The following is a 25327-nucleotide window of genomic DNA, read 5'->3' as shown; positions in this document are numbered from 1 at the left end:
GATAATAAAGATAAAAATCTAATGTAATTGAATAAAAATTAAATTCATACAATATTTCTCTTAATCATTAATTGCTCGTTACATAATTTTTATATAATTTCTAATAGACTTACAAGAATTATAAATGAGTAATGATTACTACATGGCATTGCAATTTTTTTTCCAACCATACACAGAAACGGACGATATATAATATATCATGGTAGCATTTTTATTTTATTTTATCATGAGTAACAATTGATTGCAACATATCAAACATACTATAAGGTGTTAGAGTGGCTAATGAAATAAAATATTAATAATATAATCTTGGATGGTAGAGTTGCCGATGTGATGGGCATCAATTCACCTTATTCGAATAATATAATCTACAAAAACACATTCACAGCAAATATGAGCTCGGTATTTTGTATTCTAAATTAAATTTGATTCGTGCAGGTTGACTTCTGTGAATATAATGGGATATGTTGAGGGATTAAAGTGTCGACGGCTTGTGTAGGAGTCGAGCAAAGAAATGAAATAAAATTCTTGATGCACCGAAAACCGACTTTAGGACATTCTAATTGTTGAAAATACATGTCATTTTAGCAGTATAGTTGAAGCAACTTGAGATAGCATTATGCCACAAATACAAAGTTCTAGCTAAGATGGTTTGATATACAAAATCCCAGATAGCAGAAAACCCTCTACTATGCAGTTGATCAATTACAAGAAATATATTCTCTAATGTCTCTGTATTTTTAATAAAATTGGGCAAAATTATTATTTCTATTCAATAAAAAACAATCTTGTTCCTGAAATTAATTGGTTTCCTGTTCTCCAAAAGGGAAAATATTTTCAAAAACGGTTTGAGAAGTATATATGTGACAATGTTTTTTTAGGATTTATAAGTCATAAATATTGTATATATATACCCCATGACGATTTTAGATTTACAGCCGTGTTGAAAATGATGCAAAATGTTTTCTAGTCGTACCTCACAAGATGTCAAACTGAGTTGGTTTACCTCTACTTGAAAAAAAGAGTTTGAAATTTAACCCGTCGAAGTTGATGACACTTATATGATTTCCATACGGGAAAAATATTTTCAATTCTGATCTAAGATGGGGTTTCATTTAATTTACGTGTCAGTATTTGAAAGCAATGTCACATAGAAGTTTTGAGATTTAGTCTTCATAGCTACCTTTGGATATCTAGCATTTGTTATCCTATAGGTTGAACCGAATTTTTTAAAAAAGTAGAAAAAAATATTTAGGTCACAAAGAGTTTTTTTTTTATATATATAATATTATTAAACCCAATTTAGAAATCAGCCTATATAAAAACCTCTTAACTCAATTTTTTGTTTAGTTTTGATTTCAAATTAAATCATGTTGGAGCTGTCCGAAGATGACTTAATCGACTTAATGAGTCTAAAAATAACCTAGACGGCCAATAAAAAAAATAATTTGACTTTAAAAAAAAATCATGATGGTTTTTTTTTCTTTCAAATATTGAGAATATGACATATAAGATTGACTTGAAGAAATCTAGCTTAGCTCACCAAATCTACACTCGAATGATTGACACTTGATTTGCTTTCAATGTAGACAACATCAATATAGGAAAAAAGGTTGTTTCCATCGGGATCAAAATGTTCAAGAATAAAATATTTCGAGAATAACAAGTGAGAATTTTAGAATCTGTATGAAGAAGTGAAAACAAACTCTCGTGGAGGCGGCACTGTTCCGACTAGAGGTTATGGATTACTATGGCTGGACGATTACAACGAAATCAGGGAGGAGATCTGGTAAGCAATCAGGGAGGCATGATTCATGGTATAATTCAGAATTGAAGTAGAAATCACATGCAAATTTCAAGGCTAGGAAAGAGAAAATACCAATAAAAAGAAAGTTAGTTAGAGGATCCCGCTTTAATATGTTGCAGGATTTAAACATGGATGTAGGCATTAATATCGGTGCAGAGGATGAGAATCAGGAAGGTGAATAAGATAAAAAGAGTATGAGGACATGTAGAACTCATGCTAAGGCAAGAAAGTCTATTACAATTATAGAAGTAAGAACATAGTAAATTAATAAACAATCTTATAAGAAAAGAGCCAGAGTGAGCCGAAGGAAAGATTAAAAGGGAAGAGGCCCACAACATATGAAAACATCCACGAGTGAGGCTAGTGGACCGTTGATCTAATAATTTACAACTGAAACACAAGCCCGATCTATGGTGATTAATAGCAATACAAACCCTACACATACAGATCACTAGCATATGAAAACAATGAGGAATGTAGAGAAGGGTCTTGCGGGAGACGAAAATACTAAATATGCTAAATAACAGACCACCAATTCTTGCTTATGTAGTAGGTATCAGATTTCTGGAGAATAAAGGCATGGATGGTGCTTGGCAGAATAAAGTAGACCAGGGGTCTAATGAGGATACCGTTATGGTTGAAAATGAAGAAGCTCTTATCAAGCAAGGTTGTCTCAATGATGGTTGGAATTAGGTGTTGTGATTGTTTTACTTTGTTTATTTTTATGAAGGTATTGAATTGTAACTGTAGAGGGGCTGGGAATACATGATTTTGTTCTAGTGTGAACGATTATAGGAGGTTGTATAACTTTGATATTTTGATGGTAGCTGAACCACGAGTAAATAGCAATATTGTTGATAAAATTATGACAAAATTAAATTTAGTAATAGTTTTAGTGTGGAAGCTCAAGGTAAGTTAGGTGGATTATGACTTTTATGGAATAAGAAGAAGATAGACGTACAAGTCTTATATTTTTCTAAACATTATATTCATTTAATAGTGGATGATGGGGAAGGGTTCCAAGGTTATGTACAACTATCTATGTGAATCCAAAAGAAACACTAAAGAAGGGTTATTTTGAGGAGGTTAGTCTATTATTAAGATGTATATTGTCACTTTAGATGCTAATAAGAGATTTTAAAAAAATTATATCAGCTTCTGAGAAAATAGAAGGGGGACCAGGTGTTGTGAGGAAGTGTATACAGTTTGGTAAATGGGCTCAGAAGTATGGATTAATAGATATTTATAGCTTTAGTCCAAAATTTACATTAAGAGGCCAGGAAAGTAAAGGATATAACAGGGTGTTTAAAAAACTAGACCGAGGGTTTGGAAATCATTCTTAGAGACTTCGTTTCATAGAAGCTTGAATCAGAGTGTTGCCTAGAGTCAAATCAGATCACCACCTAATTCTTATAGAGATTGATAGCATGTTGGAGTAGAGATAGAAAGCTAGTTGACCATTCAGATTTGAAGCAACATGGATCACTTATAAGAAATTTGCAGAATTTATGCAGGACAATTAGAGTAGTGAAGCAATCTTAATAGATGTATTTGAGGAGATGACATGGAAATTGAAAATATGGAATAAAAATGTATTTAGACATATTTTTCTACGTAAGAGGAGGGTGTTAGCTAGACTAAGAGGGATTCAAAGACCTTGAATAATAGAGGTAATAAGTATTTATATAGGGTGGAAAGACTGTTAATTGAGGAGTACAATTGTATTCTAGCTTAGGAGGAGGTTTTTTGGTATAAAAATCTAGATGCCATTGGATCTTTGTTGGAGATAGAAAATTATCATATTTTTATATGAAAACAATAATCAGGAGGCAAAGTTAACAAGTAGTTTGTTAAAACAAATGGCTATGGATTTTTATCAAAAACTTTTCAGTAAAGAGGAGGATACAATACTAAAGTTCCAACTTCATGGAGCCTTCCCACTGGTCAGTCAGGGGTTTATATATAATTTGTTAGCTCCTATCACTAATGAGAAAATAAAAAGGGCAATGTTTGACATGAAGTCTTACAAAGTACTGAGACTAGATGGTTATCAACCTATTTTCTATCAGTCATAATGGCAATGAGTGGGGAAGTTTGTTTGCAAGTTTATAAAGCACGTGATTGAAGGCAAAACTAAAGTTCAAGAGATTAGTCAGTCATATTTGGTGTTGATTTTGAAACTATATAAACCGAAATATATTCACCAATTTAAACCTATTGGGATATGTAGTGTGATATTCAAAGTTCTGATAAAGTTAGTGGTAAATAGATCGAAATCGATGATGTCGTATCTAATTTTCCAATTCCAAAGCAGTTTTGTTCCAGGATGACATATTATAGATAATATAATTATAGATAATATAATTGTAGCTCATAAGATTATCCACATATGAGGAACAAAAAGAAAAAGAAAAAGAAAAAGAAAAAGGGGCTACATGACAATCAAGATGGATTTAGAAAAGGCCTATGATTGATCAAGATAGGACTTTATTAGGGGTATGTTGGAAGATGTTGGCTTACCATATTAGTTTTATAGATTGATTATGTCTAGTATTGAGAGTTCATCTTTACTAGTTTTATGGAATGAAGAAGTGTCCTCTATCTTTAAATCGATTAGGGGGATAAGACAAGGAGACCATTTCTCGCCTTATATTTTGTTCTTTGCCTAGAATAGTTGTCCTAATAATAAGTAAAGTTGTTAAGGATGGGTTGTGGAAGCCATTCAAAGTTAGCAAAAACAGGCTTAAAGATTTCTCATTTTTGCTACGTAGATGACATATTTTTTTGCTAAAGCTAGTGAAATACAACTTGAGAGAGTATTGCATTGTTTAAAGTTGTTCATTATCTCATCAAGCTAAAAGGTGAATATTTCTAAGATAAAAATATTTTTCTCTAAAAATATCCCATCTAACTTAGCAACAATCATTGAAAGGAACAATGGTTTTACTAGATCAGATGACTTTGAAAAATATCTTGGGGTCTCATTACTGCACCAGAGAATAACTAAAAAAACTTAAACTTATTTAACAGAGAGCATGCAAAAAAAAAAAAATGACAGTATAAAAGTCTAAGAATTTATCATTAGTAAGGAGAATAACTTTGTGCAAATAAGTTCTATCAACGACGCCTTTTATATCCTATGCAGTCCTCTCTTATCTCGAAATTATTAGTTTGTAAGGATATTGAGAGAATTTATAGAGGGTTTCTATGAGGATACAATGAAGATGGGAATAAAATTCGCCTAGTCAAATGAGATTCTATATGTTGGCCTAAAATAAAATGAGGTTTAGGATTAAGAAAGATGCATAACATGAATAAAGCATTTATCATGAAACTCGGTTGGGGCATAATTCATGACAATTGAAATTTTTATGTGGAAGTGCTCCGAGGTAAATATTTTAAGAAGAAGGATTGTGCTCCTCATGTATAGGCTAAAGGTATGGATTTCCCATTTTGAAAAGCTATTTGTAAGGTCTGGCCAAAGGTAATTGAGGGACTTGGCTGGTCATTGGAGAATGAGTTCGAAATGAGATTTTAGTTAGATGGGTTTGGATATTATGTGTACACTTAGTGTAAGATATTCCAAATGATTTGAAAAACTATATTATGGTTGAATTTGTTACTGTTGATAATCAGTAGAAATGGGAAGCATTTGCTCATTTTCTACACATACAGGTGTTAGTGGTTATGACAATCTATCCTCCTCCATTTGATAGTATTAATGAAGATTTAGTCTATAATATGCTTACTTCTAAAGGAGTTTTTATTCTTCATTCAACTTATAATTCATAGGTATACAATATGCATCAACTTAAGGATCTGCATCCTCTATGGAAATTAATTTGGAAATGGAATGGCCCAAAAAAAATCAAGACTTTTTTTTATGGCCTACAACTCATAATAGTCTCATGACAGATGAGGTTCGAGTACGCTGATATTTTATAAATGACCCTTATTGCTGTCATTATCCAACAGAAAGGGAGTCTTTAATACATGTTTTAAGGGATTGTACTTATGCAAAGAAGTATGATAGGCTATTATTAAACCTGGAGAGAGAGGGATTTTTTACTCAGTAGGTCTTATTTAGTGGTTTGCTAATAATCTCTCTATTATTATTTTGATAGAAAAAAAGGATTTTATGGTTCATCATGTTTGGTTTAGCGGCAAGGTTTATATGAAAATGGTGAAATAATAGAGTTTTTGAAGGTGAAGCCAATCTAAACTCTAATCCATCATGTGTTATCAATATTCTTGTTGTTGATATTAAGTATACTAATGATGATGGGATATTTTTAGGCACCAATAAAACAAGTGGCACAAATAGGGTGGATTTACCCTTCTAATCAATGGATGAAACTCAATGTTCATGAGTGTAGCAAAGGGAATTCAGGTGTACCTAGAGCATGAGGTCTAATTCAGGACAACTATGAATGAAGATTCCTAGCATTGATTAAAGGGTTCGCTATTAATAGTGGTCCTGGTTTTTAGTTCAAGCCGAGCTATATATGGGTGGTAGTTTCTAGTTTATAACTTGTATGAGACATGTACATCCATAAACTTATGCTTGAATCTATTTCAATTATTGCACTTGAACTTGTATAGAGAGATAACGTAATATCAGATGCCAACTTGGTTTTGATTCTAAAAGCTAGGAATCTTCTTACAAGGTACTGGGAGGTTAGTGTCCAACATACTTACAAGAAATTGTAATTCAGCAATTGATTGGTTAACTAACTTTGGTTTAATAAATGATCCATTTGATAGGATGAACTCAATGTTTGACCACATTTTTATCAACAAGAAAAAGCCAATATTGACAAATGTTCTTGTTTTCACAACCTTTCATGACTACTTTTCCCATTAAAATTTAGTCAAAACAAATGCATATAACTTTTTATTTATTTTATTAAATACACATTAATTTTCAATTTACAATTAAAATTTTTAATGATACTAACAAAGCGTTAACCATGCTTGTACTTCTGTTTTTTTTTAAATAATTTTTGATGTTACCCGCAACGTAGAGCAATCTAATCGGGGTCACCCACCGTTTCCAAATTTTCACCTCTTCTAGTATATTTTCCATCTTGCAATGATAAATGCATATGAAATGGAATTATTGTGGTGTCAATATTCAGCCACCCACCTCATTTGATCCTTCCAGTACCAATGACTTCACTGCGATGTTGCAACATTTTATAGTTCAGTGGGTCCTCATATTTGGCATATAATTCATGATGGTGGGTATTTAATTTATTGCTAATGGTGAACACTTCGCACCTAATCCTTGTTTTATGAGCAAATTAATGAAAGAAACAACACTCCCACGTAAGAAATTGCTGGATACCAAGCATCTAATATTCAAGCCAAATAAAAAGAATAAACAAAGAACCACATGAATATTATACAATCATGTGGCAAAGCAGATAACAACGGAGAACTCGAAGAAAGCGAACCTAAACTGAAATACAAAGGATTCGAAGAAAGGACAAAGTAAATAAAAAGTTTAAAAGAAGTTGATATTAAGTAAATACAAAGGGTTCTAAGTGCATTTTTGGTTCTTCCACTTGTGAGCCAGCTCAGATAGAGATCCATCTTCACTGAGCACCCTGGCTGCTGCCTCTTTTAGGTCCTTCATTCTGTTGCGGACCCTCTTCCCTTCTTCACCTTCCATTAGACCCCTCACAGCATTTGCAATCTCCTCTCTTCCAATGAGGCCATTTTCGCTGGCCTTTGGTCTTAAGGCCACTTTAATATCCTTAGTCAACATCCATGCATTCATTTTCTGCTCAGCATAGAGTGGCCACACGATTAATGGCACACCATTCACGACACTTTCAAGGGTGGAATTCCAGCCACAATGGGTTAAGAACCCTCCTGTTGACCCGTGACCCAACACCTGTGGTTGTGGCGCCCATGACGGCACTGCTAGACCTCTCCCTTTGGTCCTGTCCGAAAAACCCTTCGGTAAGAAATCAAAAGGGTCTTTGTGGCTATCCACAGAAAAAAATGTGGCATTAGATACTTTATCATTTGGGCTCCTCACAACCCACAAAAATCTCTGCTCGCTCATTTCCAAACCCAAAGCCAATTCAGTTATCTGATCCAAAGAGAGGGTCCCACCACTCCCAAATGAAACAAATAATACTGAGCCGTGTGGCTGATCATCTAGCCACCTCAAACACTCAGACCCTTCAACGCCAGCACTGGAATCCATATTCACCAGTGGACCGACGGGGTAAACGGTTGGTTTACCAGGTTCTACCTCTTGCAAAGCCTTTAGAGCTCCCTTTTCCAAGTCCATGAAGCTATTTACCATCACACCCTCAGCCATTCTATACCTATTTGTATGGTAAAGAAGCCATTTGTACGCGTCATTCTTTCGATCTTGAGTCGGGTCAAGCAACTCTCCCCCATGAATCGGTAAGCACCCGGGTATTTTCACGGGTTCTTGCATCTCTCTGTATTCGCAAGAAACCATCTCATCAAGCTTTGGCAAATGAAAGAATAAAGACAGAGCCATGGCCGTAGAAGGAAAGAAAATGTAAGGAGAGACATTGAATTCTCTAGCAACGTCAAATGCATCAGTCCCAAAAAGATCAACAACCAAGGCCACAACCCTGGCGCCTCCATCAACTAGAGACCTGAAAACATCACGTAGAGAAGGGAGTGACCGGGCGACTGTATGGCTAATTGTGGTTTCAATCTTGACATCTTCAGGGAGGTCACTTAGATTAACTTGGGGGAGAAATACTGAGTGAATTGCGCTAGGGAGTGATCCAAGAACTGATCTCTGTGCCTTAGAGGTAGAACCGTCTGTTGGGATAACGAAAGTGATTGAAAAGTTGTGTTGGTGAACGAGTCTCTTGGCTAGCTCAACGAGAGGGATGAGATGACCCATCCCCGGACTCGGTAAAATTGCTACATGGGCTGGTGCATCTGTTTGTGCCATAGATATAGCAGGGGAAAAGCTTGGCTTAAGCTTGCTGCTTATGGTTTGTAGGTGTGTTTTAGGAATGAAGCACATAGGAGAAAAGACGGTGTCATTATATAAGAGGGTTTGGTTACGTATATATTTAATAATATCTATTTTATTTCGGTGTATAATTGTCAATTGTGCTCGTGTGATGAATTAATTAGGAGGCTATAATTTGTTTGGTGGTAAACTGTGGAATTAATGACAGGAAAGAACTTGGGCAAACTCTGGAAAAGGGAAAGGAATCTCTCGCTGTTTAATTTCTTTCGTTCTTTCTTTTGCTTCTAGATGGTTTGAGTTTTTCTGGATGATATACCATCTTTTACGCCCTTCCAATACATTTATGGTGATGATGTCAGTTTCAACGTAAGGCTCATGTTATCAACTAACTTAAGCATTATTTTTTTAATAGTTATTAAACCCGACAGTATTTAAATGAAATTAACTTGAAAAAAAAATATCTGAAAATTTTAATATTTTACATGAAAAAAATAAAAAACAGTTTATATAAATATATGCTATAAATATTGTAAATAATAAAATTTAAAATATTATTTAAATTTATTTTTATCCTATATTGAAAATATATTATTCTATCATTTTAAGTTGAAGTATTTAAACAAAAAATATTTCTTATCCCACATTGAAAAAACACAACTTTCTTATTGTGAATAAAAAGTATAGATACTAATGTACTTTCAATCCAACATTTGAAAAATAAATCGTTCTAATATTTATATAGTAAACTTTAATATAAATTAGTAATTAATAAAGAAATGTGGTAAGCTCGCATGTATAAGGTTCAACCGAATAAAAGAAAAACCTTTGATTGTCTTTTTCTTGCATGCGAGACAACCTCTATGCTTTATGAACCTTTTGAAAAAATTAGTGTTTTTAAACCCAACCCGGTGGTCGACCCAACCCTAGGCCCAGGTCACGGGTTTTGACCGGGTCATCAACTCACCCGGATCAACTCCAATTTTTTTTACAAATCAAAACTACATTGTTTTGGTAAAAAAAATACAAAATAGTCAATAGGTTGCAACCGGGTTTTTTACCGGTTCTGGCGGGGTCAACCCACCGGGTCAACCAAGTTTTTAACTACCCTTATTATTTCATAAACCCGGCCCGGTTCCAGTCCCGAGTCAGCCGGGTTTTTAACTACCCTTATTATTTCATAAACCCGGTCGGGTTTCAAATCAATCAGCTGAGCCATGTTTTAAAACTATGAAAAAAAGCTTAATAATTTGTTTTTGTCCCTTTATTAACTAAAACCACTATTTTTTATTATTATTGTTGTTGTCCATCCCAGTTAAAACCACTTGCTTATCTGAAAGTGTTCCACATAAAAATGTTCTTTGACATGCTTAAAAAAAAAAAAAACCTATAGATTTGATTTTTCATTTTGTTAAAGAAAATATTGGCATGGAAAAAGAAAAAGGAACAACCAGCATGTCCACATTCCGGAGACTGAAAAACAAATCGGCCGAACAGTCTTTGCCTAAAAAACAAAAGTGAGCATGAAAAAAAATAAAAATTATACCGGGTTTTGTCAGGTCACTCGGGTTTTGGGTTGATCCGGTAGATTAAACGGTTTTATCCAGGCCAATTGCAGGCCTAGGTTTTGCCAAATTTAGACTCGGATAGGATTGTAAGTCCTGAGTTAACCTGTCGGGCCGAGTCTGATAACTATGTTTTTCTTTTTTTAAAAAAAAGAAGTCATTTGGCTTTTGTTTGGGTGCAAGTTTTTTCTTTTTTTTTTCCTTTTAAAAAATGTACCATTCTTCCACTATATGAATAATTTTAATTTTATCATTAAATATTTTTTTATGTCAATTTTTTTTAATTTTGTTTTAAATTAGGATTTTCATCTATTTTAAGATTTTTCATTTAAATTGTTTTTTTTTTTGTAAAAAAGTGATATCATTTCATAAAAAGCTTAACCTTTTTTATTAAGTGATTTTAATAAAAACATTTATTGATAAATCAAAATGATTTGGTGATAAATTGATAAAAAATAATTTAGATACAAAAATGACCACTACAATAATTTGAGAGTATATTTAAAGTTTGCTCTATTTTTTAACATCATCATATTTTTTAAATAGTTTTTCATCTGTCAGCATTAAATGCTACTACATGCTGTATATATATATATGATGTATGAGAATATTCTATCATTTGATTTATGGAACTGGTCACTAATAATTAGAGCTAATTTGTTCAATGTATGAGAATATTTGTCAAAAATTAAAGTGAATCAAAAAGAATATTGAGTGCATTACTTTTACATTATATATATATATATATATAATCAAGCCCAGAATAATATCTAGAACGTCATGATGGATCATTTTTTTCTTATATATAATAGGCTGTGAAAGTAAATTAATGGGTGGCTGAGATTGTAATTGCAAATGTTTGATAGATAAATAACTTCAATTAAACATTTTGTATTAGTACTTCTTTTAATTTTAATTTTAATAAATACATTGGTAATATATATATATATTTAAGGATTCAAAAAAGGAGAAGCCAGTCATCACTAAGACAGCAAAACACTTCTGGTTATGAAGAGTTGTAAGAGACGGAGAAATGTAGTAACAAAAATTATTGTCCACAACTGAGGCCATTGTTTTTCTGGTTGATGTCGTCTTCTACCTTGTAGTGTTTCCTCAGAATCAGAACTTGGAAGAATAGGAGAGCACCACAACAATCCCTATTTGCAACACAAGACGCAACAGTCATCAGCAGTAGCATAACATTTCAGCTGCAGCAGTCACATGTTCCAGCAGTGCTGTAGATTCCATTCCAACAAATTAGACCAGCAACATATAACAGATTCAGACACAATAGCAGTAGTTACTCGAACAACAGCAGTAGCTTCTTGAACAACAGCAGTAGCTTGAAGCACGCAACAATAGCTTCATTCCAACAACATACACAGCAGTAGCATCAACACGCAACATGAGGGAATAGCCACCACGTTTCTCAACTAGCAGCAACAATCACCGTATATGTAGTAGCATCTCAACCAGCAATTCCACACACTAGCAACCAAAAAAAAATAAAAATCCTCCAGTAGCAGTAATAACAGAAACCTCCACAGCAGCAGCAGCAAAGCTTGCAATAACAGGAGATAAATAGCACCTTTAACGTAGAAGATCAGCCTTCAAAAAGTAGTAGAAAACAACAGAAGGGAAATAGTAACCCAAACACAACAAGAAATCACAGCAGTAGCCACCTTATCAGCCTTCAAAGGCAACGGTAGCCCCTTGTCATGACAACATATCAGTCTCCAATTACAACAACTAAATAAAAAGAGATCATTTCTGTTTAGAATCATTGTTTATAACTATTTAATTATAATATTTATTAAACTAGCATTTTGAATTCTTATTGGAATATAATAATTTGAGCTTATCTTTATTTTATAATCCACCTTAAATATATATATAAGGTGAATATAAAGAAATAATAGCTTGAAAAGTTAAACAGTTAAGTGTTTAGTATTTTCAACATGGATTGCATGATTAGCACCAAACAAAGATAAACTCGGAGCTCACGTGTCTAATAACTTGAAATTCAAAACAAAGTTTCAAAAGATATATTTTCAAACTTTTATTCTTTATAATTTTGATCCTTTTATTAAAAAAATCTTCACTTTGATCCCAAACTCTTTTAGTATTATAATCTAATCCTTGAATTCAACGTTTTTTTTTTATATATACATTGGATTCAACAAATATCATTTTAAAAATCAGAGGATTTCAATCCCAAAACATGTTACACGAGTTCTAATCCGGACAAAACAAATTCCAAAAGCTTACATAAAAAAATGTTAATGTCAATAAATATCTTCTAGAAAGTCATTGAAGTTATCAAATATCGCGTCTCCTTTTTTTAATAAATTTATCATAAAGTTTTTGTTTTTTTAATGATGCCGATCTGTTTTTTAGTGAAATAATGATAACAATATAATTATTACATACGACAGTATGGCAGATTGCATGTATTTGGTCAGAGGAATTCCAAATAAAGGAGAAAAAACATTATTCTAAAAATCAAGAATAGACTTTTTAAAAAACACGTGAGCTATCAAATCATATAAATCAGTATGGCAGATTGCATGTATTTGGTCAGATGAATTGATTAAGCTATTTAACTCAACATTTAATAGTACTATATAGAATATTGTTAAATATATATAAGAAATAAGAATATTCACATAAATTATTAGATTAATTAGTGAGATCCGCTCTTTAAGGATATATAATCTAATGACTCATAATGTTTTTAGAGTATTTTTTATTTATACATATAGAATGTTGATTATTTAAAAAAAAAAACAAAATAGCATTGTTTACTAAAAAATTGGTAGAATAACATAGTTTGAAAAAAAAATTTAGTAAAATAACATAGTTTGATACATGTTACGGTTCTTAAACACGACTTTTAAGGATATTGTGATTGAAAAACAAAATATTTAAAGATATCGCGATTGGAAAACATAGTAACTTAAGATGTTGTGTTTTCGAACCGCGACATCTTACCAAATAAAAAATATATTTTCTTTTCTTCCTCAAAGAATAATCGCCCCTCACACCCTCTCTTCCATCATTTCTAACTTTCTACAGCTAAAAAACCATTGCCAATCAACCATTTACAGTCTTATAACACCCAAGAAAACTTTTTTTCTTTGTCTCTAAGCCTCATTTCAGTCATTTTTTAACCGAAAACCGATGCCTCCAATGTCCCCCTAGTTGATAAATCTAGGTGAACATCCTATATTACTCTTAATTTTATGGATTTCATAGTTAGTTTGTGATTGTTTGAGTTTTGATTGGATTGTTGTTTTGAGTTGAGTTTGATATATTAGAGTTTGTTGATTTGAGATAAATAATAATTTAATTGATGTAATTAGGTATGATTGCATGCAATTGATGATGTAAATAACATCAATTAAGTATAAATTAAATCAATTAAGGTTTACGTTGAATTTTGAGATTAGTAATTGTAATTGAGGATTTTGTTTCAATTGTGTAAATTATCTATGAATCGATGCAATTAGGATTGATTTTATGCAATTGAGCATGAAAATATTATCAATTATGTAGAAATTATATCAATTGGGCTTTGCATTGAATTTTGGAATTAATTGGCATAATTGGATATCTTGTTTTAATTGTGATAAATTACCTATAAATTGATATAATTATGATTGATTTCATGCAATTGTGAATGAAAATAACATCAATAAGGTAGAAATTAGATCAATTAGGTTTTGCATTGAATTTTAGAACTAATTGTTGTAAATTATCTTGTTTGAATTGTGACAAGTTAGCTATGAATTGACACAATTATGATTTATTTAATTCAATTAAGTATGAAAATAACATCAATTAGGTACAAACTAGATCAATCAGGCTTATAATTGTAATTATCATTGATTTCATACAATTTTATTGAAATTATGTTGAATTGATCAAAATGATTTTTCTTGTTTTACATAATGTCTTATAAAATATGTATGTTATGTCATTGTGGTGGTACTATTATTCTCGATATGAACAATAGTATCACTCACAATTACGGAAGTAATATATTGTTGAATGCTAATATATGCATGTCACTATTGGATATTAAACAAGTTATAGACTCGGGTGAAATTATATTGATGTTAAAGTTGATATTACTTAGAGATGTCATGTTGGGGAACATCAATATTATTCCATTTCAATTTCAAGTGATGTGAGTTTCAGGACAAGGGTGTGTTTGGTATTGTGGTAGCTATTGTGGTAGCTATTGTGGTTGTAGTTTGAAAAAAATTATTTTTATAAAAAGTACTTTTAGTTGAGGTTGGGTTGGAAAAATATATGTTTGGTTAAAACTGTGGTTGAAATTGAGGTTAAACAAAAAGTAGTTTAATATGTTTGGTTAAGAATGCTTTTGAAATTAAGGTTATAAAATAATTTAAAAATATATATATTAATATTTATGGTTTTTAATTTAAATATTGTAAATTTAACTATTGCTATTACATCATGAAATAAATCATACTTTATATCAATTTTTTTTATTGTTCCATTAAACTTTCTACAATTCCATTACGTATAAAATTCATCTGACAAGAATTATAGTTTCCATGATTTTTTGAGCGTGCAATAAAATTAGGTAAAATATTATCAGGAATAAAATTGAGATTACAGTACGAGTAAATTTAATTCACCTCAAACTAATTTTTTTAAAAAACAAAAAAAACAATTGTTATTCACATTCACGTGAACAGTGCGAGTGAAATCAATTAACTGCACTGGTTTTTTTAAAAAAAATTGTTCACGTGAACAGTGCGAGTGAATTAAAATTCACTGCACTGGTTTTTCAAAAGAAAAGAAAACAAAACAATTAACTGCATTGGTTTTTCGAGAAAAAAAATTATTCACAAGAACTGTGCGATAGTGGAGCAGGCTCCACTATTCAGTGGTTCTTCTCTACGAGAAGCAGCAAAATGCTGCTTCTACAAGACCTACGGCACAACTGAATTTTTGGTGGGTCCTATCAGCATCAAACTACGTTTTTTCTTTAACCAAACGTTTATATCTGTGGCGGCGGGTGAACCTCACCCGCAACCACATTACCAAACGGCCTCTATGATTGAATCGATCATCTGAAGTGGATCAAATATAGTGGAATTGTATGTGGGTAATCGACCTAAATGAATCATCACACCATTCCTATAGCCACCTTCAAACTTATATATCACTATGAAAAAGTATGGATGAATAAGATATTTATGAAGGTGCATCCTGTAATTCCATAAGATGACCATTTGGTTTGGTATTGGGGTATAACGTGTTGAATCATCAAATCAAACCTAGAGCATATTCCTTCATAGGAGGACATGGAATATGAGCCACAAGCGGGTTCAAAATACTGTATGTGTTTGTTTTTTTTTCACAATTAATATATGATAAATGATGGGTTTAATTTATGGTTTATTATATGTATTTGCCTAATATTAGATTGACTTGTTATTATAAGAGGTCCAGAAATCGTCGTTGATCTTCATGATCTCGATGATGATGACTTATAACATTATTATGCATTTTATTGGTTCACTGTTTGCCGTAATATAATTCAAAATTTTGGAGAGATCTAGAGTCTTGATGATGTCATAGTCAAAGGTGAGGCTACTTAATCAAAAGAAAATCATTTTATTGATGAAGCCGACCCATCCACCAATTGACGTGAGATCTAGTCTTGATGATGTCATAGTCAAAGGTGAGGCTACTTAATCAAAAGAAAATCATTTTATTGATGAAGCCGACCCATCCACCAATTGACGTGAGTATATATAGACTTACTTATATGTTCTTAGTTAATTATGTTATGTTATTTTATAATGAATTGCTTATATGTTCAAGCATTTACAGGTGAAGTCAACATTGATATGTTGAGTTATTATCAAAACTAATTACTCTTATACAAGTAACAATAGACCAACTTATATAAATGTGCCGAAAACCAAAGAAAATAAAGATTAGTTAAAAATGGATAAAAAAAAATGTTTTTTTATGCAATTCACTCTATATCTAAAAGAAATTTTATTTTAGATTTTTTTATTTATTTTAAAGATAGAGTGAATGTGACAACCCACACCACGCCATAACACATTGTCCTAAAAAAGAGAGTTTATTAATACATATATACATATTAAAATAAACATTCATAATTATATACATATCAACAATAAAAATTAAATACCATTCACTTCAAATGAAGATTATGGCAGTGGATATAAGGTGAAGATTATGGTAAGTATGCAGTATTGGTGATTTTGTAAAAAAAATAAATAAAGATGAGTTTGGATTTTTATATATATATATAAAAAAAAACTTATAATGTCTTATGATGGCTATATGAAACAAGAAATTTTATAATGCTTATGAAGTAATTGATAATATTTTATTAGTTATTATTCGGGTTTATTTTGAAAAAAATAAATGTAAAAAAAAATTTAAAATAAAATTTTTTTTATCAATTTTTATGAATCATTAATTTTATTATCTTCTTTTTTTTTATATCTATCTTTTTATTCAAAATATAAATAATAAAATACAACTAATTACCACTCGACGTTGGAAAATTTTCCCCTTGAAACGCAGTTACCTGTTTTGATCTTTCAACTATTTTGTTTTAATGCAGATCGATGTCAAGCAATCTTGCTTCTCAGAGCACTTTCCTAAAAAACAAAAAAATTCTTTTAGAAATTGGGCCTCTGTACCCAAAGGACAAGTTCCAATCCATCTCTCCATCTGTGGAACAATCAGTAGTGTACACATGTAATTTGAAGATTAGCCCACAAGATTCCTTCAGGTATAATCCAGCCCAAAATATTAACAGCCCAGCTTCATTTCTGTTTGATTTGATTGCCCTGAGGGCGGAGCCTGAGAATGGAGTAGAAACTGAAAATCAGAAGAATATATTGCAAGTTGAAGTGATCTTGTCGACCATTGATGCAAGTTGCTCCTTAGTCGACCATTGATGCTGGGCTAGTGTGATTAGATAAGATCTATTCTGCTGGAGTGATCGTTGACCATTGAATGTACATGTCTGCCGGAGGGGCCGGCCAGCGGCAATCTAGGGCGGCATCCTGGATACTGTTGTCGTGTTAACTTCCTTCTCGTTAAGAATGTAAAGTTTTCCTTTCTATCTCTCACTTAACTTTTTCTTTTTTTCGCTCGAAGATTAGATAAGATCTACATTTTACTATTTGGCTTTGATTGAATTGCTTATAACTGATTTTTATGTTGGGATTTGTATATGGTGGTTTTCTTTTTATGGAAAATTGATGGGCAACAAAGGAAAGGGGGAAATCTGATGAATCTAACTTCATTGCTTATATTCTTAGGGATTTTTTTTTCCTACTGTAATCAAATCCGATCATCAGCATTATTATGACCAGAGTGCAGAAATCTTACTAAACTTCTTTTCGTCTTTTAGCAAAAGAAAAGCAGTCTTTTCGAATAGATCCATCAGATGGAAGTGTGATTGTGTGTATAAAGCACTTGTAAAATTTTCAATCTGGATACAGTGAGATTAGGCGGATGGCAGTACAAGAATCTTCCAAGTCTCACTTTCACCCCTTCAATCAAATCTATTGTTTCTTGCAACTATCCTGCCGTGCTAATGCTGTTTTCATTTTTCAGATTTCACTTTTCTTTTAAAGTGCTAAAAGGAGTTGATAGTCTTGTTCACAGTAATGGCGAAGCGTGGAGCCAAATTGAAGGCCTTAGTTGGACTTCAAAACTGCCGGGTGCCTGTTGTGGTTACGTGTCTGGTTGTGATACTTGTATTGTTAATATTGTTGTTCTGCAACAATGGGAAAAGCCCTGATTCTTCTTTTGGATATCCGATAAAAAAGTGGAATTCTTTCGAGTCAGTGCAATTTAACCCAACAATAGAGCTGAGGAATGGAACAGATGTGATATGGCAAATACCCAGTTTGCCAAAAGCAGTTCTCTTTGTGGCTCATGGATGCGATGGCAGAGCTGCTAACTTTTGGGACAGGTCTTCAAGCTGCCCTAATTGCATTGGTTTGCCTGAGGAAAGGCTGCTTGTTCTTCATGCTCTTGCTCGTAAATTTGCCGTGATCACAATTTCAAGCGCAGGGAGATGCTGGACATTTGGGGAGGAAAGATTAATTGTTAAGAATATAATACAATGGTGGGCTCAAACACATAATCTTGAATCACTTCCTCTTGTAGCCTTGGGGGCCTCTTCTGGTGGATACTTCGTCTCTGCAGTCGCCACCAATTTGAGGTTCAGTAGCATAACACTTATGATTGCTGAAGGGAAGTTTGACCAAATGGATATCACAGTGAACTACCCACCCACGCTTTTTGTTCACATGCCTAAAGACTCGTATAGGCAGCAAAAGATAAGTGAGTTTATAGAAGTTCTGAAGAACAAGGGCATTGATGCGGCAGAGGTTGAATGCATGGAGTTTCCTTTGTCACCAAGTTTCTTAGCTGATAGAATCCCAGGAATGAATCAAACTGTTTCTGCTAAGTTGTTTGAGCTATTTCAGGTCAAGAGTTTTGTTGATGGGAACGGATATATGAAGAAAGATGGGCGAGCAACGCGATGGAAAGAAGCTCTCCGTGAATGCAAGAACCTTGTGCTGGATAAGAGTATGGTCCAACACGTGCAGGAGGAACTCAATCTTGCATTTGCTTACCATGAAATGACTAGCCTGCAGTCTGAGCAAATATTTAAATGGTTTGAATCTCATTTGAACTAATCAACACTCTTTCTTGCAAGTCAGTTTCTTTTTTTCGACTTTGGAAGAGCGAAGAGCATTGCCTTCATTAGGAAATTCTCTCTTTGCCCAACATACCATTTAGAATTTAGCTTCATTTAGATTTCGAATCTTTGTTCTTGAAATTAAGGTTTTTTTTTTTAAGTTATTTAATATATTTTCTATAAAAATACTAATTTTATTATTGGAAGGTTTTTGAATTCCCCAATTGAAACTGTTTTTGAAGATACTCAAAAATTTTATTGCAAGTCTAGAGTTTTTTAAACTAAAAAAAATCCAAGTAGGCATATTAGCCACTATTTTAAATACTAAATAATTTTTATTTATATATTTTGAATTTTGGGACATTAGAAAGTCTCTTTTGCCCACTGTACCTTTTAGAATTTAGCTTCATTTAGATTTCGAATCATGATTCCTATATAATAATGGGCGTTCTAAATGAGAATTCAGTTCTTCCAACTATAATTAACTAATGACTTGAACACAGTCATGGATGGAAGAAAACGAGTGGTTTACCGTAAGGGATTTTTGCTGTGGCAACTTGTTTACCTACTAACATGTCGCATCATCTTCACTGAAACATGCGATCTGTTATCAAATTCGATGTTTTTAAGGTGATTTTTTCTGATTTTGACATATCATATTAAAATTATCATAATGCATTTTAGCCTAAATGTATTTTAAAACACGAGCTTAACATCCTATTGTCAATCTCAATAATAAAAACTGGATGATGATAAAAATGGGATCTTATTATTTTAATTATTTATGTTTTTTTTTATTATCTGACTGAATAATTTTTCTTCCAACTGTGCTGTTATCTTCAAATTGAAACGCAGAAACGAGTCTTTTCTTCATTTTTTTCTTTCTAGTGACGATTTGAAGACCTAATCTTCAAAGTGGAAAAAAGAAAACAATTTGTTACTAGTCAATCCAGATTTGTGCTCCTAAACTTTATCATTACCAACACTTCAGGTGATTCCATCAAATGTAGAGCTTATAAGAAAACGGATATTAGATGTATGGTGTTGTTTCCATTGAAAACACTTTGTGATAGGAAGCTGGGAAAGCAGTAATTTTTCGTTGTCTTGGGATTTAGGATTCTTATAAGTGATGCAATTGGACATGCTTGGAAGTCTATTTTGATAGCTGTCTGATCGGAAATGCTGGTTGGGGAATAGCTCTGCCTACTCTTGAATATCTTTGTTGAACAAATTCTTCTAGCTGGAAATTGCTTTGTATTCTTGCTACGAGTAATTATGAATGTCAACTAGATGGAAACACTTTTCCTGACTGATGATGCGTTTACTAGCTTTTGTTTTGCCCCACTGATGGAGCAGCTTGTGGTTGGTGCTTTACTATAAGTTATTCTGTTCTCAAATTGTCAGCATTCATGATTAAATACATCAAAATTTGAAAAACAATGCCAAATCAGTTAGCAAATGTGCTCTCTTATAGTGCATATGACGATCAATAACTACAGACGTGTATTGCAATTAGAAAAGGTGTGTTGGTTCTGATGGATCTTAAAAGAAGAAGAAGGAGAAGATAGTGCAGGTTTTCCTGTGATAGAACGACTGTGTATTCCAAGTGTATGACCAAATAACTGTGATGAAATGAAATGATCATAAAGAATGTAGGTTTTCATTTACAATCGCGCCAACCCAACGGGTGTGCATAGGCAGGGTAATGGCTCCCCGTGCATGGCAAGCACAAGCCATAGAAAATCAGCTGTTCTTTTTCCAAAAGTCAAATCCCACTTCATTCAATCATCAAGATCTTATTCAGCCAAGCTTGCCAAAAAATCATGGAGAAGCTGAGCCTAGCAAAAATCTGTCATTGATATATTCCGCCATTGACTATCATCTCCATCACCAAATCATTCCAAGAGTCTATTGGCCCAGGCAAGCACCAATGTAAGCAATCATTCTGAACTTTAGAATTCTTATCTTCAGCAAATGGCTGAAACTGCCTGTATGGTCCTGGGTGCCCATCTGGTCTCAACAATGATAATCGAGTTGTATCCAGTAGTTTCAAAACCACCCCTTTGTCAGGTCCTAACGCTGCAGCCTTCGCAAACTCTTCCAGTTCAATATTACGCATTATCGTGTCTACATCAGTCATATTAACCTCGCCTTCTTTGAAGGGCACCTTTCTATCGCAAGTACCCCCACTAAACCATTCTCCGTTCTCGAAGTGGTCTGGCGTGGTTGTTCTAAGGAAAGCAAGAGTTTTGTGACCAGAGTTTGTGATGAAGTTAAAAATCAGCTGTATTGCTTTGCGATATGCATAATCGAACCCTAGCTCAGTCAAATTCTTTCCAGGGCAGTAATGGCAGCCTGTAACCACGTTGTTCTCATGGTAGATGGCAGTTTTCAGGAACCATTTTCCTCCAGCAACTATTGCATAATCAAAATTCCTATATTGATCGGTCCATTTTTTATCAAGTTCATCTAGATGAAGCTGGATTTCTGAAGAGGAAACTCCGTTCATGTCTTCAAAAATATCTGCTTTGATAAGGAAGGGGGTCCAAATTACTGAAAGAGTGAAGTTGTGGGTTCGAAAGTGCCATATTTTCGACCTATATTCCTCATCATGGTATGTTTCAACAGCTTGCTCCACCTATTTGACATAAATAACAAGCAATTGATCAATTATTGCCAACGCGACCAAATTTCGAAAACTGCCAGCAGAATACAACGCTGCAGCACAAAATCAAAATCTATGATGCTGCAGAACAAAAACAATAGCAGCAAGCTAGATCAAACATGTAATGCTGTGGTAGGTCATAGTGTATCCACCTACAGTTTTATTAAATGCAAGGGCTGTGGGTAGTGGGTGCTGCAGTGGGGCCTCAATCTGGGATTCAAGCATAAAAAAACATGAACATATACCTACTCTTTGCATGGCCTACCAGTTTTCCGTTGAATACCCAAGCTACTTCCTTTTCTATTCCTTTCCTGGACTATCCTTAAACCTAAATAGAAAAATTAGGCAAACAAATAATCACTTGGGATATATATATATTTTTTTTCCTATCGAGAACAATATATTTATTTTGTGCAAGACTTAGCTTGGATTATTGTGTTGGTAAATATAACAACTACTAACAGTTGCCGATTATTGATTCCAAATAATTACATAGACTAACCAACAAGAATAGTGGATATATAAATGACTAATAGACAGGATAACCATCTCCGAAAAAGACAGGATAACCTCTTAATAGCGGTACTCTGACCATCAAAGTAGCAGCTGTATTCCACAATGAACTAAGATTGATGTTTGATTATTGACATCTATATGATCCAGCTTCACGAGGAGAGAAAAAGAGACAGAAAAATAACAAAAAATGTTTACAGCTGAAGATTCAGAGTCCTCTACGTGCTCTTGAAGAAGATGCAAAGTGTCTTTAACCATGACAACCTCAAACTACACCACCTCAGTTCAATGCCTAGTTAAGTGGTCAGCAATCCTAATCTCACATGTGAAGGTGGCTAATGTGTAGCAATTGATATTGATTAATTAAACTTAGCTTCTACTCTAATTCTTTTGACTAGTTCAGTTTTCATAAGAAACAGCACATTGCACGTATTGATGATCTACAGTGCTTCCTGATATCCATTCCTGACCAAGAAATTATTCACAATGAAGTAGTAACCATCGAAAAACTTGGCCAAGCAAATGCTACATGATCGGCAACAAATCGAGAAATCAAATGACAGAACACAGAAAATTTCATTAGGCTCTTAGTTTTACCTGAGAGAGAATGCAAAGCAATGACTGGACATGGTTACGTGAAATGGAATCACCAATGAAGGCCCATGACTTATTCCTCATCAGGTGAAGAAATTTTTTAGGATTAAACTTGGGGAGACTGCAGCCACGCGGACTCCACCTCCAGTAGAGGTACCCTGAATCAGGTCTTCCATTTTTCATACAATTTTGATGACCTTCTATCTGAAGGCAACTCTGATTAGTGTAAAACGGACCAGAAGGGTCCGGTATCCATTCTCCAGTAAACAAATCACACTTTCCTGCAATTACATGTGCATGGAAGAGACATCACTACACTACAAAGAGTGGCATAGGAGTATTAACTGAAAGTGAATGCTAATACAAAGACTAGACAGCAAACTAAATTCTATGAAATGGGAGCGCATGCCTTTAAGTGAAATAATAATAATAATTAAAAAAAAAAAAAGTATTGTGCAGATAGCAGAATACTAAACGCTATTTTGCATTATTCAGATTTAAAAACCAGACATGTTAGCCAGCACCTAAAAAATATTGAAACTAAGAGGAAGTGGCTGAATTAAATGGTGAATGATCTATCTGCGTTGACGGGTTCACCGGAAAAGACAGGACAAAAGAACTGCGACAGTAAATAGAATAAACAGATGTAATACAGAACCAATAGCAAAAGAAAAGGATCGATCCAATCTTCAAATATTCGGAAAATGAAAATGAAAATGGGAAAAGAGAAGTTGTCATTGAATCACAAAACAAAGACTGTACACTGAATCCAGTTTTCGCATCCAAGAAAACCCACATCCTCATTTTGACAAATCTTTCTTACAATATAACCAATTCCTCGTTTTGATTAGAACTTTCTTGTTCAAGCATGTAGAGAAAAAAGAAAGGGAATAAAGAATTGGATACCTGATTGTGAATTTTGGCTTTTATTAGCTTCAAAATCATTAGAAGCTGGCTCTTCAGGCAAAGAAGCCATTAAAGACTCTGGTTTAGTCTCTTCATTAGCTGGGACGGATGTCTCGACAACTGAAGAGAATCTGAATGAACCAGAGATTAATAAACGAAAAGCAAGACCCACCAAGAGAAATGAGACTGCAAACTTTATAATGACGCTGTTGTGTTTCGAGAGTGAAAATGGGTTCAAATCAGACCTCATTTCCTTCACCATTTGGCGTCAGAGAGGCCAACAAATTCTCTTTGAAGGCGAGGAAAAAAAAACAGAAGGAGTGGAATCCGGTTTCCTCTACAGCCCAAATGGTGTTTTAGCATGAAAAATTAATAATGGTTTGATTCTGATTTGTTTTGTTTGGTGGCTCACAGAGCAGTGAGTATTGTTAAATGCATGGATCTAATACATAGACAAGAACATGTCCTGTCTTCGCTTTTTCATTTACAATTAGGTGCCCTGTCTTTATATATTATTTTTTCAGGGTGACCACTGTTCTTTTCCTTCATACCATTCTTTCATCTTACTTATTCTTTTCCTTCATATCCACTTAAAATAGCTTCCTTTTTCTCTCTTCTCTCTTTCTCTGTTTTTTTTTTTTTTTTTTTTTGTAATTTGGTTGAAGTCTGGTAATCTAAGGTTGGAGTTTATAATCTGGTTACCGTTATAAACGGATGGTGGGCAAGGAACAGTGCATGATAAGAGCAGAAAGCACATATGTCCTGTATCACAGAAAAGCTTTGGCTACAAGTTGCAACTTGCAAGGAAAACAACTTAATTTTTTTCCTGATCTAATCTAATAATGCACAAGGGATGGCCTCTCTCACGCCTCAGATCTCAATAGTAATTGATGGACTGTATATGCATTAGCCATTAAACATGGCCGCAGCCTGTCCAAACTGATTTTTATAAGAGCTCAGTTACGTCACATGTGGACCAAATATCCCTCATAGTCTCTTTCTTTTTTAAAAAAATATATTATTTTAATTTATTTTCAAAACAATCACTGCCAAACCCACAAACATCATATTTAAGCAACAATTGCTGTTTTTTTACCTGTTTTTCAGTGTCCAACATCGGTGTTCACAGTATAAAGGATTGGAGAAAGAGTGATTACAATGATCTGATTTTCTTGTTAGATAGATAAAAGAAATCTAACCAAGCAGCCTCTGGGCACATTGCACTGCTGGTTGGTTGGTACTTGGGAGTTGGGACACAAATTGTTAATATTATTCAGCTGTGATGACTTCTCAAAGTTCTAAGCATTCAGTGAATTTAATATATTATGTTTGCTTCTTGAGATGCTCATGAAGGGCATGTCGGTGTCTTTATTTATTTATGTACTTCGATACATTATTAATATTGATATATAATGTTAATGTTATGCACATGCATATCAATTCTTCTTGAAGGTTTTGATTACACGAGCTATACTAGCGACTGTTGCTGTGTTAGAAGTTAAATATTTTTTTTATATAAAAAAATTGTATTTATAATTTTTTTTATGCATTTCTACACTTA

At 33.3% G+C, this 25327-nt stretch overlaps 3 protein-coding genes across 5 annotated transcripts; 1 reads left to right on the top strand and 2 right to left on the bottom strand.

The window, feature by feature from the left end:
• Positions 1-7136: 7136 nt before the first annotated feature.
• Positions 7137-9002, bottom strand: LOC7497238 (hydroquinone glucosyltransferase). The gene has a single exon (XM_002301366.4). The coding sequence runs from the start codon at positions 8832-8834 to the stop codon at positions 7350-7352; it is 1485 nt and encodes a 494-aa protein (XP_002301402.2). The 5' UTR covers positions 8835-9002; the 3' UTR covers positions 7137-7349.
• An 8095-nt stretch (positions 9003-17097) lies between these two features.
• On the top strand, positions 17098-19105 carry LOC7457388 (uncharacterized). Of its 2 annotated transcripts, none has more exons than XM_002302583.4 (2): positions 17098-17477; positions 18044-19105. In XM_002302583.4, the coding sequence occupies exon 2, from the start codon at positions 18046-18048 to the stop codon at positions 19084-19086; it is 1041 nt and encodes a 346-aa protein (XP_002302619.2). In that variant the 5' UTR covers positions 17098-17477; positions 18044-18045; the 3' UTR covers positions 19087-19105. The 2 variants fall into 2 exon arrangements, with proteins under 2 accessions (XP_002302619.2, XP_024451176.1); XM_024595408.2 differs by having other exon boundaries at positions 17993-19105.
• A 1557-nt stretch (positions 19106-20662) lies between these two features.
• Positions 20663-24332, bottom strand: LOC7457387 (protein trichome birefringence-like 26). Of its 2 annotated transcripts, XM_024595407.2 has the most exons (4): positions 24012-24332; positions 23767-23897; positions 22864-23141; positions 20663-21726 (listed from the first exon to the last, which is right to left on the bottom strand). In XM_024595407.2, exons 1-4 carry the CDS (start codon positions 24026-24028, stop codon positions 20941-20943), a joined length of 1212 nt encoding a protein of 403 aa, XP_024451175.2. In that variant the 5' UTR covers positions 24029-24332; the 3' UTR covers positions 20663-20940. The 2 variants fall into 2 exon arrangements, with proteins under 2 accessions (XP_024451175.2, XP_002301401.2); XM_002301365.4 differs by having other exon boundaries at positions 23767-24331.
• Positions 24333-25327: the final 995 nt, after the last annotated feature.

The sequence above is a fragment of the Populus trichocarpa genome, chromosome 2 (assembly GCF_000002775.5).
Source record: "Populus trichocarpa isolate Nisqually-1 chromosome 2, P.trichocarpa_v4.1, whole genome shotgun sequence".
Taxonomy (NCBI): Eukaryota; Viridiplantae; Streptophyta; class Magnoliopsida; order Malpighiales; family Salicaceae; genus Populus; species Populus trichocarpa.
This window is presented reverse-complemented; position numbering and strand designations above follow the sequence as displayed.

Excerpts from the sequence above, each read along its gene's own strand:
- LOC7497238 (XM_002301366.4), bottom strand. The coding sequence starts at position 8,834 with ATGTGCTTCATTCCTAAAACACACCTACAAACCATAAGCAGCAAGCTT.
- LOC7457388 (XM_002302583.4), top strand. The coding sequence starts at position 18,046 with ATGGCGAAGCGTGGAGCCAAATTGAAGGCCTTAGTTGGACTTCAAAAC.
- LOC7457387 (XM_002301365.4), bottom strand. The coding sequence starts at position 24,028 with ATGGTGAAGGAAATGAGGTCTGATTTGAACCCATTTTCACTCTCGAAA. Across the intron at positions 23,142-23,766 it reads AAGCCAAAATTCACAATCAG|GAAAGTGTGATTTGTTTACT; the intron begins GTATCCAATTCT and ends ATGTAATTGCAG. Across the intron at positions 21,727-22,863 it reads TGCTTTGCATTCTCTCTCAG|GTGGAGCAAGCTGTTGAAAC; the intron begins GTAAAACTAAGA and ends TATGTCAAATAG.